The sequence below is a fragment of the Anoplolepis gracilipes genome, chromosome 11 (genome assembly GCF_047496725.1).
Source record: "Anoplolepis gracilipes chromosome 11, ASM4749672v1, whole genome shotgun sequence".
Lineage (NCBI taxonomy): Eukaryota > Metazoa > Arthropoda > Insecta > Hymenoptera > Formicidae > Anoplolepis > Anoplolepis gracilipes.
The window spans coordinates 2,373,761-2,391,054 of record NC_132980.1 but is presented as its reverse complement, the minus strand read 5'-3'; the positions used below and the strand labels follow the sequence as shown (position 1 = coordinate 2,391,054).

At 31.7% G+C, this 17,294-nt stretch overlaps 1 protein-coding gene across 9 annotated transcripts in view; it reads right to left on the bottom strand.

Moving 5' to 3' along the window:
- Nucleotides 1-16,989, bottom strand: part of LOC140671013 (G-protein coupled receptor Mth-like) — a 108,275-nt gene extending 91,286 nt beyond the window's left edge. For 7 of the 9 annotated variants that reach the window (XM_072901998.1, XM_072901997.1, XM_072901994.1 and 4 more), the window contains exons 1-2: nucleotides 15,786-16,989; nucleotides 15,269-15,347 (exon numbers count right to left, since the gene is read on the bottom strand). In XM_072901998.1, the coding sequence (XP_072758099.1) occupies nucleotides 15,269-15,347; nucleotides 15,786-16,827 (1,121 nt within the window). In that variant the 5' untranslated portion in view covers nucleotides 16,828-16,989. Of the gene's footprint in view, nucleotides 1-12,789; nucleotides 14,271-15,268; nucleotides 15,348-15,785 lie in introns of those variants that run through there. The other 2 variants (XR_012047660.1, XM_072901999.1) reach the window with 2 other exon arrangements.
- Nucleotides 16,990-17,294: the final 305 nt, after the last annotated feature.

The window sequence follows — 17,294 nt, the reverse complement described above, 5'->3', positions numbered from 1 at the left end:
CCACGTACAAAAAGATAGCCATCACGTGTTTAATTTTTATATTAAATACTTTAAAAAATATTTTTTATATTCTTCAATATAGTCGTAACAAACACCAAAAAAGAATTTTTCCTTGTACAGTATAGTTTTCTTTAAAAAATTCTTAAAAATGCTTTAAAATTTGAGGCTCCAAGGTAGTGTAACCCCTTAAAGGGGTTCTCATTTTACAGCATGAATTAGTTAAACAAATTTTTAAAAGCGCACATGGATCTTGTTCCAAAAACTCTGCAAAAAATGTTGTATACAAAGTCAATTGCAGTGATTGCAATGCATCATATGTTGGCCAAACGAGTAGGCAATTAATTACGAGAGTAAAAGAACATAAAAACCATATTAGACTAAAGTCCTCTAATAACTCCGTAATCACTAACCATAGGGTGCATTGTGGCCATGAATTTGATTGGGCGAACGTTGAAATATTAGACACAAAAAGATATTATAATAAAAAATTGATATCAGAAATGATACACATAAAAAGACAAAAAAACAGCCTTAATTTGCAAACTGACACCGAGTATTTACATTATATATATAATGACATTGTGGATAACATGCCAAAAATTTGACATTCAAACAATACTAAGATATCAAAATAATTGTTTTATAATTGTCAACTGTCAGTCTTTAACATACAGTTGAAATAGAAACATCAAATCGAAAAAGTCTCGATAAATATGTTGTGACACTGTTAAAACCATGGATCGAAGGTATAAAAATTTTTCGTATCTGCTATATAATAACATCACACAACTTGTATTATATATATATATATTAAGGTAATAGTTTATCAATTACTCAATATATTGAAATACAGATTCACACCCCCCGGCCTATAAACCAGAGAAGAGAAATGTATTCAATTAGACCTGGAATACGAATAGCGTTGATAATTAAGTCACACAAAAAACTTGCCATGACTGCGTGCGATGATTCTAAATACTAAGTTAATTGTAATGCGCTGAAGAGGGCCAGAAATTTGGCCGAAACGTTCGCTTTATTGTTTATACGTTATGATTGCACACACGGATGTAATTTCAACGATGTATTTAATTTAGAATCATTAATGTGTCAATTAAAGTGTTCTTGAAATAAGAAATTGCTCCTTAATTACTGAGCTTGGTTCCTATTGCCTTATCTCCCAATTTAGTATTTAGAAATATTACAAAAAGAAAGAACAAAGTATAGGGAAGAATACAAATAGTGAAAGTGACGAAAGATATAGCAAGGAAGAAGAGAAAAAGAAATTGAGGAAAGATTTAAAGAAGAGAAAAGATAGAGAACAGAGAGAGAGAAAGAGAGAAGAGAATACAGGAATATATCGAATAGGAGAAGCGGTAAGATGAAATTTTAAAAGGAAAAAAAGGCGTCGCTATAGAATATCAAAGAAATATAGAAGAAGAAGTAGCTGCATAATTAAAGGAGGAAAGAGAAAAAAAGATTGAAGCTGTAGAGAGAATACAGAAAATGGAAGAAGTATTAAAACGAAATTTGAGAATTTATGAATAGAATGCCAACAGATAGAAGAGAAGAAGAAGGAACGGAAAATCAAAGAAAAAAAGGTACAGAGAAGAAAAAGAAAAAAGTAAAAGGATAAATCACGTATTTTAAACATAAAACGCGATACAGATTTGAAGATTATGATTTCGAATGTAAGAGGATTGAGTAACAAGAAAGAAGAATTACAGAGGTATATTCAGGATTTCGATGTTAATGTAGTAACAGAGATTAAATCCAGAATGAATGATAATTTTAGAGTTAAAGGATAAGGTTTAAAACAAAATATAGAAAAATGTGAAGAAGTAGCGATGTTAGGGAAATATAGAAGACCAAAATCTACAGTAAAAAAGACGTGGAGGAATCTTTTAAGTTCGTTAAAAAAAGAAAAGAATATCTTCTTCTTCTTCCTCTTGTAGTAGGACTAAGTCCTGTTGTCTCCACTGACATTCCCCTCTTCCTGAGGTCCAACTTTCGTACCACTTTAGATGGTCTTCCAACAGATCGTCTGGTGTTTGGTTTTTGTGTCTTTGCCCATTTTGGTAAATGTTCTGGGCTCATCCTATTAACGTGATCTCTCCAGAATCGGCGTCGCGCTCTCGTCCATCTTACCACGTCTTGCACCTCGAGCTCTCTCCGTATATCATTACTTCTTATTCTCTCCCTGAGGCTGACCCCCTTGATAGCTCTTAGTATCCTCATTTCTGTTGTCTTCATCATCCTTTTCGTCCGCGAAGTTTCGGCTCTTGTCTCCACGGCATAGGTGAGTACCGGTCTAATACAGGCCTTGTATATCTGGATCTTACTCTTCATGCTCATATACTTGTTCCGCCATACTATGTCCCTAAGGTATCCGGCGATTCTGGCTGCTTTATTTGCCTGCATTCCTACCTCGTTCGCAAGGTATCTGTCATTATGTGTTTCCACCCCCAGGTAGCTGAAGCTCATTACTTGTTCAATGATATGATCGTTAATCACTAGCTTGCACCTAATCGGCTCCTTTGCGATTACCATTGCCTGGGTTTTTTTGCGGGATATAAGCATATTAAACCTTTCTGCTGTTGTTTTGAACTTGTTGAGTAGTCGTTGTAGGTCATCTTCATTCTCGGCTACAAGGACCGCATCATCTGCATAACACAGAATTCTCAGGGTGCGATCACCCATCGTGTAACCGTTCTCAACTTCATTCACACCCTTGATGATCTGATCCATAATGATGTTGAAGAGACACGGGCTTAGACTGTCTCCCTGCCTGATGTCTGTCGCTACCCTCACTCCTTGCGTTAGTCCTTGGCCCGTCTTTATCCTGGTCTTATTGTTATTATTAAGTTCCTTGATTATACTTACATGCCGCTTATCAACGTTCTTTTGTTTTAAAAGAGTGATCACATCGTTCAGCCGCACCCTGTCAAATGCTTTCTCGAGGTCCATGAAGCATGTAAACATAGGTTTATTAAACTCTATTGCTTTTTCTATTAGCTGTCGTAGGATAAAGATTGCATCTATTGTAGATCTATTTGCCCGGAATCCTTGTTGTTCTTCTAAGAAGTCGACTTTGTTATTGATTTTTTGTGTGAGAATCTTGGTCAGTATTTTCTGTATGGAGCTTAGCAATGTTATGCCTCTGTAGTTGGCGGGGTTGTTCTTTGGTCCCTTTTTGTATATAGGGATGGTTATGCTTTCCTTCCATTCTTTTGGTATTATGCCGTTCTTTTCGATTTTTTGGAATAGGTTTGTGAGTTCCTCCGTAATTTCGATTCCTCCACATTTTATCAGTTCATTGGTGATGTTGTCTATGCCTGGCGATTTTCGTGTTTTTAGTTTTCTTACAGCTGTCTGTACATCCTCTGTTGTTATTCTGTCGTTTTCTGTGGCTGCTGCTTGATATGGGTCTATTGGCGGGTCTTCTTCTTCTTCCTCGTTGTTCGGGTGCTGGTAAAGATTTTCAAAATATTCCGTCCACGTTTCTGGTTTTATCACATTTATTAGTATTTCTTCGTTTATTGGTTTTTTCCTGTTTCGCAGTATGTTCCATACTCTCCTTTGTCCTCTGTATAGGTCATGTTCCATCTCTGTTGAGAATCTTTCCCAGTAATTTTTTTTAAGTTGTTTAATTTCGTTTGTTGTTCTATTTCTAATTTCTTTATATCTTTCATATTCCTCTGATGTTCTGTTGTTAATATATTTTATGTATACCTCTCTTTTTTTTTGCCAGGTCCTTGATCTCCTGCGTAAACCATGGCTTATTATTGGGTTTGTTTATATCTGTTGTTCTTAACCCTACAGCCTTTGTTGCACTTTTTGTGATGTTCTCTTTTACTTTTTTCCATGCCGTCTCGATGTTGTCTTCCTCCGTGATTTTGTTGAGGGCAATTTTTTCCCTTAGTCTTCTTACATAGAGTTCCCTGGTGCTTTCTTGCTTCAATGATTCCACATTAAACTTAGAGACATAATTTGACTTCTTCCTTCTTAATTGTATATATTCGTCCCCTACGGTACTTGCATAGTACTAGCCCATGCTGTGTACCGGCATTTGCGGATGCTAACGTCTTCACATCCAGAATCTGTTTAGGGTGTACCTTCCTGTTGGTGATCACATAGTCGATTGTTGACTTTTGTCCCCTAGTGTTTGCAAATGTATACTTGTGCTGATCTTTGTGGTCAAAGTATGTGTTATTGATCCTTAATTCGTTATGGGCGCACGGTGATATGAGCATGTTCCCATTTTTGTTCAAGGTTTCTTCGTTGAACTTATGCATAACTCCCGGGATACTCTTGTTACCAATCCTTGAGTTAAAATCGCCCATCACGCTGTCTTCCGTATGTATCTGATTTAGTGTCTCTTGTAGGATATCGAAAAAACTCTCTCTTTCCTCTTTAGATTTGCTTATGTCTGGTGCATAAATATTTATGAAATGGGTTCTTTCTTTTCCAAAACTGTTATGTTCATTATATTATGGTTTATGTATTTCACGTCTTCGATATTGTTTTCGAAGTTTTTGTGGATCAGTACTCCTACCCCTGCCTGTGCTCTAGAATCTTTTTCGATTCCGCTGTAAAACAGAATGTGATTTTGGTATCTTATGTTGCCTTTGCCCTTCTTCTTTGTTTCTGAGAGCGAGCAGATGTCTACTCTGTGTTTTTCTATTTCCATGGTGACTTCCTTTACTATTCCAGGACGTAACATTCCAACATCCGAGTCTGGTTATGTTCCTTTTCCATTTTCGCTTTTTCCGTTTTCTTGCCATGTCGTCATCCTGTAGTGTCCGTCCAGTATCCGAAGCTAATGCGGTGGTTCTGTGAGCTTTATCCTTTTTTTATGGTGGGTAGGCTGCTAACCTTGCCCACCAACTCTCCTTCTTTATCCGGGCTTGGTACCGGCCTCAACGTTCGTTCGCCGAGTTTCCTACTCAGTTCTTGTCGAGGGCGAAGAAAAGAATTTAATTATAGGATTTAATAAGAAAGGAGAAATCAATCAAAATAGAGAAATAGAGCTGAAAGGAGAAATGATTAGGAATAAAAGAGATATTACTAAAAAGTGCGATTAAAAGAGGATTAGTGACGTTAGCTATTAATAGAGTAAAAGCAAATCATTATAATGTAAATAAATTATTAGCTAGGAAAAATTATATTGATAATGCGAGATGTGAATGTGAAGCGGAAGTACAAAATATAGAACATACCATATGGAGATGTAATCTATATAATGAGGAAAGAACTAAATTATATGCAAAATTGGGAAAAATGGAACATAAAATATCCTTATGATATAAAGAAATGGTTAAAAGATTGTGATTAGGTCCGATTAAATTATGGAATATTTGAATAATATAAAGAAAAATTGTATGAGAATAATGATATTTAGGTAGGAAACCAGGACGATGAGTGCACCGCTTAAACGATCTGGAAGAAAAGACTAAAGTCACTAGATTATAAAGTACCGCAAACTATTTTCTCCATTCTCCGTTGGAGCAAAAATGGCGGCGGTTCTCTAACCTAATCTGATTCTAACTACGTCAGTGAACCTTGTTAGCAGTGTGTGTGAAATTCACACTGTAGTTAGAATCGTAGTAGTAGACGTAGTTAGAATGGAGAATGGAGAAAATAGTTTGCAGTACTTTATAATCTAGTGACTTTAGAAAAGACTGAACTAGTTGAATTACTAATTGGACAAAGTGTATAAGACTGTGTTAGGCCCGATCTGCAACAAGAAACTGTTACAGATTGGCCTTAAGTTTACTGAAAAGTAAAAGTGTTCGGAGTGCCTAAATAATCATAATTGGACTAAATTGGTTGTGGCACATTAAATATTAAAAAAAAGCACCGATGAGATATTATATTATTAAAGACCGTCAGCCCTGGGCAAATTTTCGGGACGGCTAAGTGGGCGCGATGGGCGCGGAGATAATTGAAGAATAATAACATTATCGACCGTTTTGATTAATTATATGAGTTATTTAAATTTAATATTCATGCGAATATTTTAACTAATTTAATTGTTGTTTTATTATAAAAAATGTATAGATCTTCTGTGTAAATGCTCCCAAAATAACAAGATAAGCGTTTTATTGCATTTAATCATTATTTTATTATCAATAATACAAGGATTTTCTTACCTACAGCAAGAAAATCTCTGTATTGTCGATAATTTTTCTCGTCACACTAAACTCCGTAAGATTATTGGTCTTTAATAATATCTCATCGGTGTTTCTAGTCACAATAAGAAATCCAGTCAGCCTTGTCGAAATATAAAAACAATAATTACAGATCAAGCAACAAAGAAACCAACTGCCTAAACGTAACAATAGCTATTGGAGAAAAAAAAACAAAACTGATTTTTTTTATCTTTCTTGCCTATTATTAAAAGGAAATGGATAATTATCATTTTTTCTATGTATTACATTTATTATTCTCCAATTTCCATTTATTATTTTTTTTTAATCTTTAGACATTATTCGTTTCTAAAAACAATTTAAAAATAAAATTTGTTTACACATTGACAAATTTTATTTACAATAAAGTTTTTCTTTATTTTCCTTGTCTGTCATTAAAAATAAATAAATAATTATTGCTTTTTTTCTATTTATTAAATTTCCAGTTATTATTATTTTTTTATCTTTAATCATTATTTGTTTCTACAAATAAAATTTATAAATGGAATTTTTTATAAAAATTATAAAAACTATAAACTTTTTTTTATTTGCGGAAGTTTCGTTCCCTGGACTCCTACAAGGGAGCTTCGCCCCTTGAACCCCCCTCGTCCCCCGACTCTGCCTTATATACACTTGTAATATAAAATAGTAAGTGTAACACGTGTAGGTTGACTATTGCCCACTTCCCGCATTTGTTGCACAATATACTATTATTTGTTTACTTCATTAGAGATCTCGAGAAAAAGTGGGTACTGTATGGTCATATGTAAATATACATAATTAGAAACAACAGGTTAATTAAAACGACCTGTCTAGCCAAAATCATTCAATTTATTCACACGACGTTTCGACCATATGGTTGTGGTCCTTTTCAAGTGTAACTATAAAGAAAATATATAACGGATCGAAAAATTATATGGATACAATTTATACCGAATTAAACGCAAACAATACAATATAATGTCGTTAAAAAACTAGTCTACTCACACGTAAATTAAGAAAGAGAAGAAAGAATCCAATGGGACATGTTTAAAAGTAGAACTTAATTATGGAACAATTAAATATGTCACTTAGTTAAAATCAACGGTTATTAAATTTGAGATAAACACAAACAACGAGACACGCCAGCATGAGTTTTTAAACGAAACTGTCAATGTTTAGAAAGAAAAACAGTTCAAACGACCTTTATAATTTTGTCATAAATATTATTTAAATTTTCGGTATCTCTTTGTAGGTTAATCGTGGAGTTAAATTTCTTGATGAAAAACATTTCAGCTATTTCTCTTTTCTTAATAAATTTTTCATCATGTAAAATAACCGGCTTGTCCCACTCAAAATCATGTCCAAATTCAACTCTGTGCTTGCTAACGACTGATTGATTGATAGGATGTAATTTTATATTGTTAAGATGTTCTTTAATACGTGTGCGTACATGTCGTTTTGTTTGGCCTATGTAGAGCGCATCGCAATCCTTACACTGTAATTTATAAACAACATTAGTTCTATTGTCAGTATGTAATCTGTCTTTACCACGCTTAATCAATGTATTAAGTTTATTAGTTATAGTCATAACGACGTTCAAACCAGCGTCACACACAATACGACGCAAACAAAAGCTGAATTCATTGACATAAGGAATTGAAATAAAAAGGCTGTTTTGTTGTAATTCTTTCCCCCGGGGGTCAAATTCTAAATTGTCGCAATTTTTTAAAAAATTAATCCTCTTTTTGATGTGTCGTCCAATAAGTTTGTCAAGGAAACAATTATTACGCAGCGTTTCATAAACGATACCTAAATTTTCATTGTGGAATCTAGTATCAGAGAACAGTAAAGCATGATCAACAAGACTATAAATCGTATTAATTTTATATTTCATGGGGTGATTCAAGTAAAAGTTGATATATCTTTCCGACCAAGTGGGTTTTCTGTACCAATTAGTTATGAGTCTATTGTCCACACGTAAAACAGTAGTATTTAAAAAGTTAATGGACTTATTTTGTTCAATCTCAAACGTAAATTTTAAACGAGGGTGGAAATTATTAAAAGTATCTAACATCTCATCAATGCGTGATTATTGCAAATATGTCGTCCACATATCTATAGTAAATTGGGACTTTAAAACTTAACAAATTTAAACAATGAGACTCTAAATCATCCATGACAATGTCCGCTAGTATCGGAGATAAAGGAGAGCCCATAGGGCTTCCGAAAATTTGCTCGTAAAACTGTCCATTAAAACTAAAACTTGTCGAATCTAAAATCAATTCAACCACATGTATAAATTGAGAAAGGCTAAAGCTAGTAGCAGAACTGATGTTATTCCAGTGTTTTTCAATGGCACTCAGAACTAATTCTTTGGGGACATTAGTAAATAACGAGCTAACATCCAATGATATTACTTGATCACTTTCAATAATACCGTCCTTGATCTTTTTGGAAAAAGACCATTCGTCGTTTATATGTGAAGCTGGCTTTATAATTGACCTATGCAGTATATCCTGTATGTAAGTAGATAAATTATACAAAGGATTGCTAACAGTCGAAACAATGATTCTTAATGGAAAACCAGGTTTATGGATGTTGGGCAACCTATAGCAACGAGGCAAATTTCCATTTGTACAATTAAGATGTTTGTAAGTTCTTTTATCGATGAGCTCGTTGCTGAGCCAAGATTTTAATAATGAATTTATCTTGTTCGTAAGTGGTTTTGTCGGATTTTTATTGGTTTTCTTGTAAGTAAATTCATCACTCAATATCAATTCCATTTTTAACAGATAATCAGTCTTGTTCATTACGACTGTGGACTGTCCCTTGTCGGCTTTGGTAACTAATAAATCATTATTATCAGACAAAAACTTTCTCGAAAGTGAGAAGGCCCCGCCCAATGTCTTTCAATATAACTGACATGACGACGCAAACACAAAAATCTCTGTAGTGTATTCGCAACAGAAATTACATAATTAGATATAAAAAAATCTGATATATATGTAATTTTATATGATCATATATAATGATATCCAAAATTTAGCGTGATTATTTTATATGACCATATCTTTATATTCATATTTGATTAAAAATTTAGAAGATACTAAAGAGATTCATACAATATAAGTTTATATACATATATGTATATAAACTTCACTGTTTCTAATATCAGTTTATAATACCTAAAAAAATTATCAAATTCTAATTTGCTATCTCTTAAATCTTAAATCATTAGCGTTTCCCACGTGATTCTTGTAGGGAATTATTCAGAACAGTTCTCTTCAACATATCTAAGTAATGATAATCTTTTATACATATTTACTTAAAAGAGAAATAAAAACTAAAATATTAATTTAAAAATTCATTAAATATTTAAAAATTGCAAAAGAGTTTATAATATTATATCGTGTAAATTATTTTACTATTTAATAAAATTTTATTAATTCTTTAGAGAATCATTTTAATATAATATGATATGTATATGTAATATAAAAATATATATTTAAACTCAAAAAACATTTTTTATTCTTGTATGCGCGTATAAGAGTATAAGAATGCAAATATCAAAAGACAAGGTAGTGTCTTGTGTTGAGTTCGGATTTTTTAAGTAAGACGCGCACTGTGTATCTTTACGCGAGTAGGCAGTTTGAAAGTATCAGATTGTAAGTTTTGTAATAACAGCTGTACCGATCGAGTTCTTATTAAACTTAATTGATAGCTTGGTTTTGAATTAAATAAAAGTGTTTTTATTTTTGCTCTATGTACTCTATAGATGGAGATAGTTATACAAAGTCTCAAAGTTGAAAAGAACCCCGCATTTTTTTTAGGTAAAATGGGTTTCATAGGAATTGGCTGAAACTATGGCAAAAAATAGTCCAAAATATGCCGGAGAAAAGCTGTCATTGTCAAATAAATCCTATGTATCTAAGGTTTAAGGTTACGTTTCAAAACATCGTCTTCAAGGAAAATTTTACTCGAAATATATAGTAACGTATATTATATTATATTGAGTAAAATTTTCCTCGGAGAGTACGTTTTGGAACGTAACCCTAAAGTCCTATAATCAGAAAATCGCCAACTGGTCCCCACCACGTTAAACTGTACCCCCACCATGACTCCTGTCCGCCATTTTAGTACCCATATCAGTGACGAAAATATAACCGGGAAGTTTAAACAAGGTTAAAGTTAATGATAACGTGGGAAAAAACGAACTTATAATAATATAATAATATTACACATTACATATATTACATAACAAGACCTTAATTTATATTTTTTAATATCACATTCTCCTAACCTAGTACTGCACAGCACGGAGCACGCTTATTCTTGTCTGATGTGCGCAATAGAGACCGTGCGTGAACTATAGAAAGCACCACTACTGTCGATATGCGTGCTCTCATGCGTCCAATTATGAAATCATTGTGGTGACAATTTTAAATCTACAAAAATGATAAAAATTGTAAAATACGGTTTTCGTCTAATAATTAATACTGGGATACGAGGTCAAAATGACATAAAGGGTAAAAAATTGTTTGAATCACACACACATAGGACATGTATTAAATGCCGTCGAGAAAGAAGATATCAATGAACAAATATTTATCATAACGAGTAAAGTGATAGCACAGACTAATGTGTCAAATCTTTATGATGTAAAAATAACGGTACGTATTAAAAATTTTTTATGACTTATGAAATTATATATACGCTTAAAATTATGAATAATCGAATAACTTCGATTTTCCAGCTTGATTGTAATAGAAATATTACGAATGCTGTGTGTTCCTGTAAAGCCGGCCAATCTGGAAAATGTAAACACATGTGTGCCTTGATTCAATTTATTAATTCTCCTGAGAGTGCCACATCAAAAACAAGTCTTTCTCAAGTATGGGGAAAACTTTGGTTTTTATTCCTGCACTGAATTGAACTAGTTCTGCACCAGAACTGAGCCAGTGCAAGCGAGAACTGAGAGTGCAGACGGGAATAGAAAACGGTACAGTGCAAAGCATCAATCGCACAATTCCTTCCGAATGATTCAAGGAAAGAAAATTACGCTTAACTGCAAGTAATGGCCACAGAGTCAAAAGAACTCGTTACGACGTAGATAAAGTCATCACTAGCTGACTCCCAAAAAAATCACATCTTCTGCTATGTCATATAGGAAGAAAACTGAGGCTCATGCTCTTCGAGAATATCAGAAACTTTTAAATTCTGGATGTACAGTGATCAAAGTTGGTCTCATCATTTGTCTACTACAACCGTAGTTAAGTTGTTCTCCAGATGGAATTTTAATTTATGGGTCAAATATTTGCGAAAAACGTGTCGTTGAAATCAAATGCCCATATAATTGCAGAAGTGTACCAATTTTTGATAAAGAATTATCAAAATTGAATGTAAAGTACTTAAAGATGGATGAAAATGGTTTTCAATTAAACAAAAATCATTCGATTTATACACAAATCCAGCTTCAAATGTATGTTACGAATATTGTCCTCTGTAATTTATTTATTTATTCTAAAAGGGAGCGTTTTAATATTGTTTCACCGAGATGAGATGTTTTTGGCAAATGTAGTGCCTTGCATGGAACGATTCTATTTTAATCATTATCTTCCAAGATTATATTCGATAATATCTGTAGATATTTTATTTTATTTTTTTTATAAATAGATAATTAAAAAAGAGGCATAGGAGCGGGGAGATATGCATGGAAATATAAGTTTTTTTTTTTTTTTTTTTTGTAGATAGTGTGTCACAAATATATTAACGATTCTTTACATTGATAAAATTCTATAAAATTCTATAAAAAGGCGGAAATTGTACAAAATAATGAACGTTTCGATTCACGTTTTTGAATCCTCTCCAACATAATATAGAAAAAGGAATGTATAATTATATATAATTTGAGATAGGATTAATATAACGCATCATATAGATAAAGCGCAAGCATTGTGTAACTGAAAATCATAATCATAGAAAGCGATCTATCTAATCAGGCGTATGCGATTATGATTTTCAGTTACACAATGCTTGCGCTTTATCTGTATGATGCGTTCTATTAATCCTACCTCAAATTATATATAATTATACATTCCTTTTTCTATATTATGTTGAAGAAGATTTAAAAACGTGAATCGAAACGTTCATTATTTTGTACAATTTCCGTCTTTTTATAGAATTTTATAGAATTTTACCAATGTAAAGAATCGTTAATATATTTGTGACACACTATCTACAAAAAAAAAAAAAAAAACTTATATTTCCATGCATATCTCCCCGCTCCTATGCCTCTTTTTTAATCATCTATTTATATTTAATAATTTGAAACTCTTCCTTAAATCTTTTTATTTGTTATAGTTAAAAAAAATTTTATGAACTTGTATGTCGTTATCTGTAGTTTAAGAAATTTCTATGAGAGTTGTATTTCTAAAATTTTGTGAGACTGTTATAATTCTTATGTATTTCTAAAATTTTATAGAAAAATTAACTTAAGTTATATCTATGATTTTATTGGAAAAAATTTCATCTAAGTGTATTTCTACATGTTACCTTTGTATACAATGAAAAACATGAAGCACTGAAAAATATTGTAAAAATCCAAAGTCAACTCAATTTTATTGTTTTAATATAATTATTTATTTCAGCTTTTAGTGTACATAATTTCTTTTATTCGACAACTTTACAACAAGCTATACTATCTATTATTGTTGAATGATTGGTTTTCCAAGATTTATTAAAGCGCAAACAACAAAAATAATTTCATCTATATGAGGGAGTAGTGATATAGGCACTTTGGAAAAAATATAAAAATCTTTAATCCTTTGCATAATCCGTTCTATATGTATTCTCACCGAAGCAATATTGTATGTTTCTTCCACTTCTTCCGGTGAAAATTGAGGATTGTGGAGGAACGGGGGCATAACAAAAACTGCATTTTTCTTTTCAACTTGAGCTCGGATTGTTGGAAAACCCTTATCAGCAAGTACAACATCTCCGGGTTCAATTAAATCGATTAAACCGCAATTGTTCGTAATAAAACAATCACCAGCGCGGCCACCATAACACTTTGACACGAAGCCCACGAAACCATTTGGAGTACATCCTACCAAAAATTTTACTGTATGGTGATGTTTATATTCAGAGTACATCAAAACTCTTTGTTTTACTTCTGGCGGTATTTCGGTATTCACTTCAGTACAATCAATTATCACACGAGGATTTCTGGATAGTGTTTTTTAAACGCTTCCGGTAAAGTTGCTTTCACAGTAGCTTTCGAAGGTCAAAATATAAACTTTTTCAGCAAGACATTCAAACATTGCAACTTTGTTACGAATGTTCGTTGCACAAAAGTACGATGAATATTGAATAATACAGCTAGTGCTGTATAACTTAGTCCCATTTTTAATTTCATTAAAATAATTAATAATTTTGTGCGTTTATTCACTTTTGAGCTTTTCAAATCTGGAAATATATTTAGAAGAAAATAATAGATTGAACAAGTAACACCGATTAAACTGCTCAAAGCTTCGTCATTGTTGATAAAAGCAATTCCAAGTCTGGACAGTGTAGTTTTGTGAAGTCCTCATCAATAGGATGACAACCAAAATCTTGAACAGCCTTCTTTAAAGTCGATAAATTTGCATCACACATCTTGTCTACTGTTTTTTTAACCGATATGTTCACCTGTACTTCTGTAGTACACATACCGTCACGATAACTTAAATTGCACAAAAAATATGTAGGATCCTCTACAGTGTCATTCTCATCTGGCAGGTTATATTGTGATATATTACTCTTGAAGCGTTATTTGTCATTTCTACGTTATTGTATTGTTCAGTTTCAGTAAAATTATCATTGTGTTGCTCCATTTCAATGCAATTATTATTCACTGTTGATTTTTTAATGTTTATAACTCGGTTTGAACGACGTTGTCGTTCAAATCTTTCTACAGATTGAGTAGATTTTTTAACGTTTACTTCATCAGGAAAAATTGTAGGAAGATAAAATGGATGCAATGGATTTTCCGATTTTATATTATTGATGAAATGTGCACTACAAATTTTTGTATTTCTTGTTGGTTTCCAATTCTTTGGATTTTTACTAAAATAAGAAAGAAAAACAAATTAAAAGTTATGGATGAATAATGCAAATTAGACACATTTAATCTCGATCTCTCATATTTTAGATGCTATTGTTGCTATTATATGGTTTGAATGACAAATCATCTCTGTTATTATTAATATAATATGTACACATAATTTTTAACTGCATTAATCCATTTGATTCGTTTTTTACTTTTCCAAGGGGAATGGACAGTACTCTCTAGGAAAGAATAAAAGAGTAACCCCCAAAACACATGTTTTTTTGCCCATTTTTTGGCCCTTGAATTTCAAATCAAACTATATGTCAAACAGTTTTATATGATGGGACATTAATTTCAGAAAAAATTTAAATTGATCATAGGGATAGTTTTGGAGATACGGGGGGTCAAAGTGACCAAATTCTCAATATTTCCAATATTGTCCAAGCACTGTAGACACAAAAAGAAAGTCAATACTTCTTTGATAACGGTGGGGATTTGACTAGAATTAATATAGTCAAAATAGTTTTCTGTCTCCTCCATCCCTGATGCTTAATATTTTAAGGGTTGCTTAATATTTAAAACTATCCTCAAAACTTACCTTTTTAACAAAAAGGTAAAAAAAACGTTGAATTCAGGAGCGTATTGTACATACATATGTGCAAAATAGTTATATTTTATTATTAGAACGACTCATTGTCAACGTTGCCAATTTTATAATAGCTTAGCAGCGCTGAAATGTTCTAATTGCATTTTTTTTATAATTAAAGTAACATTGTTTTGTAAAATTTTACTTTATGTTTGTCAATTTAACACAATTATTTATAATAATATATCACTAGTTTTTGTAATATAATTAATATAACTATTTTATACAAATGTATGTACACGCCCCTGAACTCAATGTTTTTTTTATCTTTTTATTAAAAAAATATAATATAAATCATAATCTTATTTAAAATTTGATTTATATTATAAATAAAGTATAATACAAAAAAAATATGTTTAACAATAATACCTGAATGTCCACCACATATCGAAACTCATTACACATAACCAGAAGTTACCCGCCATAAGAAAATAATAACTCATTGAAACTGCAACATTGAAATAAACAACATTTTAGGGAGTGTACTTTAAAATGTCGATAACTGACAAATTATAACTCAGTATATAAAAAAAAGACTTTGATTTTTTTTTTATATTAAGAATTTATAAAAAGTTATAAAGATTACATAAAAACAATATAATTAATAAATATTTGCTAATATTAAATAAAATAATTTTTCGATTTAAGAAACACACATAGATAACTTTTCAGAATCTTTATAGCATTATCGAAAAGATATTTATTCACATAAATTAAAATTATATAATAACTTACAATCACATACAATTAAAATGCACATAACATTATAAACTTATTTACTATTAATCCTAGTCTTTTTAAAATTCTGACAAATTGTAAGTTCAAGTTTTATGGCTGCAAAATATATAAATTTCATTGATTACGTTATTACATAATTTGTCTGTACCTTTTGTAACACAGGTGGAATACGCCAGAATTTTGTAGTATGGAAATATGATCTCAACTAAGTAAAACATAAATGACGCACTGGTGTATCTGCACAACATAAAACCATGCATATTATTAAGCTCTGGTACAGAATAAATCAGGAATATTGTCAGCATACACAGCACAGATATCATACAGTAACTGAAGTGAACAATTTTTAATTTATATGTTATGAGTTCCATTTTGAAATTTTCATGAAGTTTTTTTACAAAAGTTTTCATAGTTTTTGAAGTCTCCGAGCATATAAACGCATCAAATTCCTGATTACCATCCACGACGGCCAAACAATAATTTTTTACATCGACAAATTCGTGGAAATAAGGAAGATATAGAGTGCCGTTTTCAAGAAAAATGTATTGAAAGTAGAACATATGGTCGTAAAGCGGGAGTTTTATAATTTCGTTTCCATTGTTTTTGCACGGATTTTGAACAATCAGTTGAAACATTTCATCCACCTTACTTTCATTATGCTCCAAATCGATCAAACCATGTACGTTTGGTAAAGCATATTCAGCTTCTTCAGCGATGCAACTGTCGCTAACCAAGCGATTACCGGGAGGACAACAAAGATTGATACAAATATTATTTTCGCATGTCATGTATGAAACGACATCATTTTTATTGTCATTTTCAGTATCGATATTATCCTTGTTGAATTTTTTAAAATTCATTTGAAGCTCACTCGTTATTCGATTACCTTTTTCATAATATTTCACATAATGCACGGGAAATTTATTTTGCATTGAATAATCATCTTTGTGATGGATACTTTTGGAATTACTATGGAAGACATCCTGAGCATTTTCGTGCAAGAAATTTTTGCGCAAATTATATCGATTGAAATCTGTCTGGCCATTTTTTGGAGAGAAATTTGCGTGACGCTCGTATCTCACTATCGAATTGTTATCCTGTTTGTTTTTAATTGTGAAATTTCGAGATTTTGAAGAGGAAACAAGGAATAAAAATGCACAACACCAAAGTTCAAAACTTTTATACCACATCGTTATTTGCAAACTCAATTAAATTTTTTTTTGCAGCACTTTCTTAATCTAGCATTTAACAGCTACAATAAATTGCGAAAATAAAAATATGCGTAAAGTATGACGAGAAGAACTCTCAAGAAACACACGTATTCGCGCAATCAGTAAAAAGAGACTGTCGTGATTGACGACTCGCCGATAATAATAAAGAAGCAATAGTATCTGACAAGGAATCGTGTATATAGGATATTTAAAAATACTTTACTAATTTCTAACAAACTCTAACGTATGAATTCAGTGATATCGTAAAAGAAAATTAGTTGAAAATATTATACATAAAAGAATATCTTCACAGGTAAATAATAAAGATTTTGTTTTATATGTATTAATTGTGTGACAATCGAAGTATTTACTTCGAAAAAATTAAAATCAAATATTGAATAAAAACAAAGTTTTATTTTTTTCTATTATCTCTTACATTGTAAATA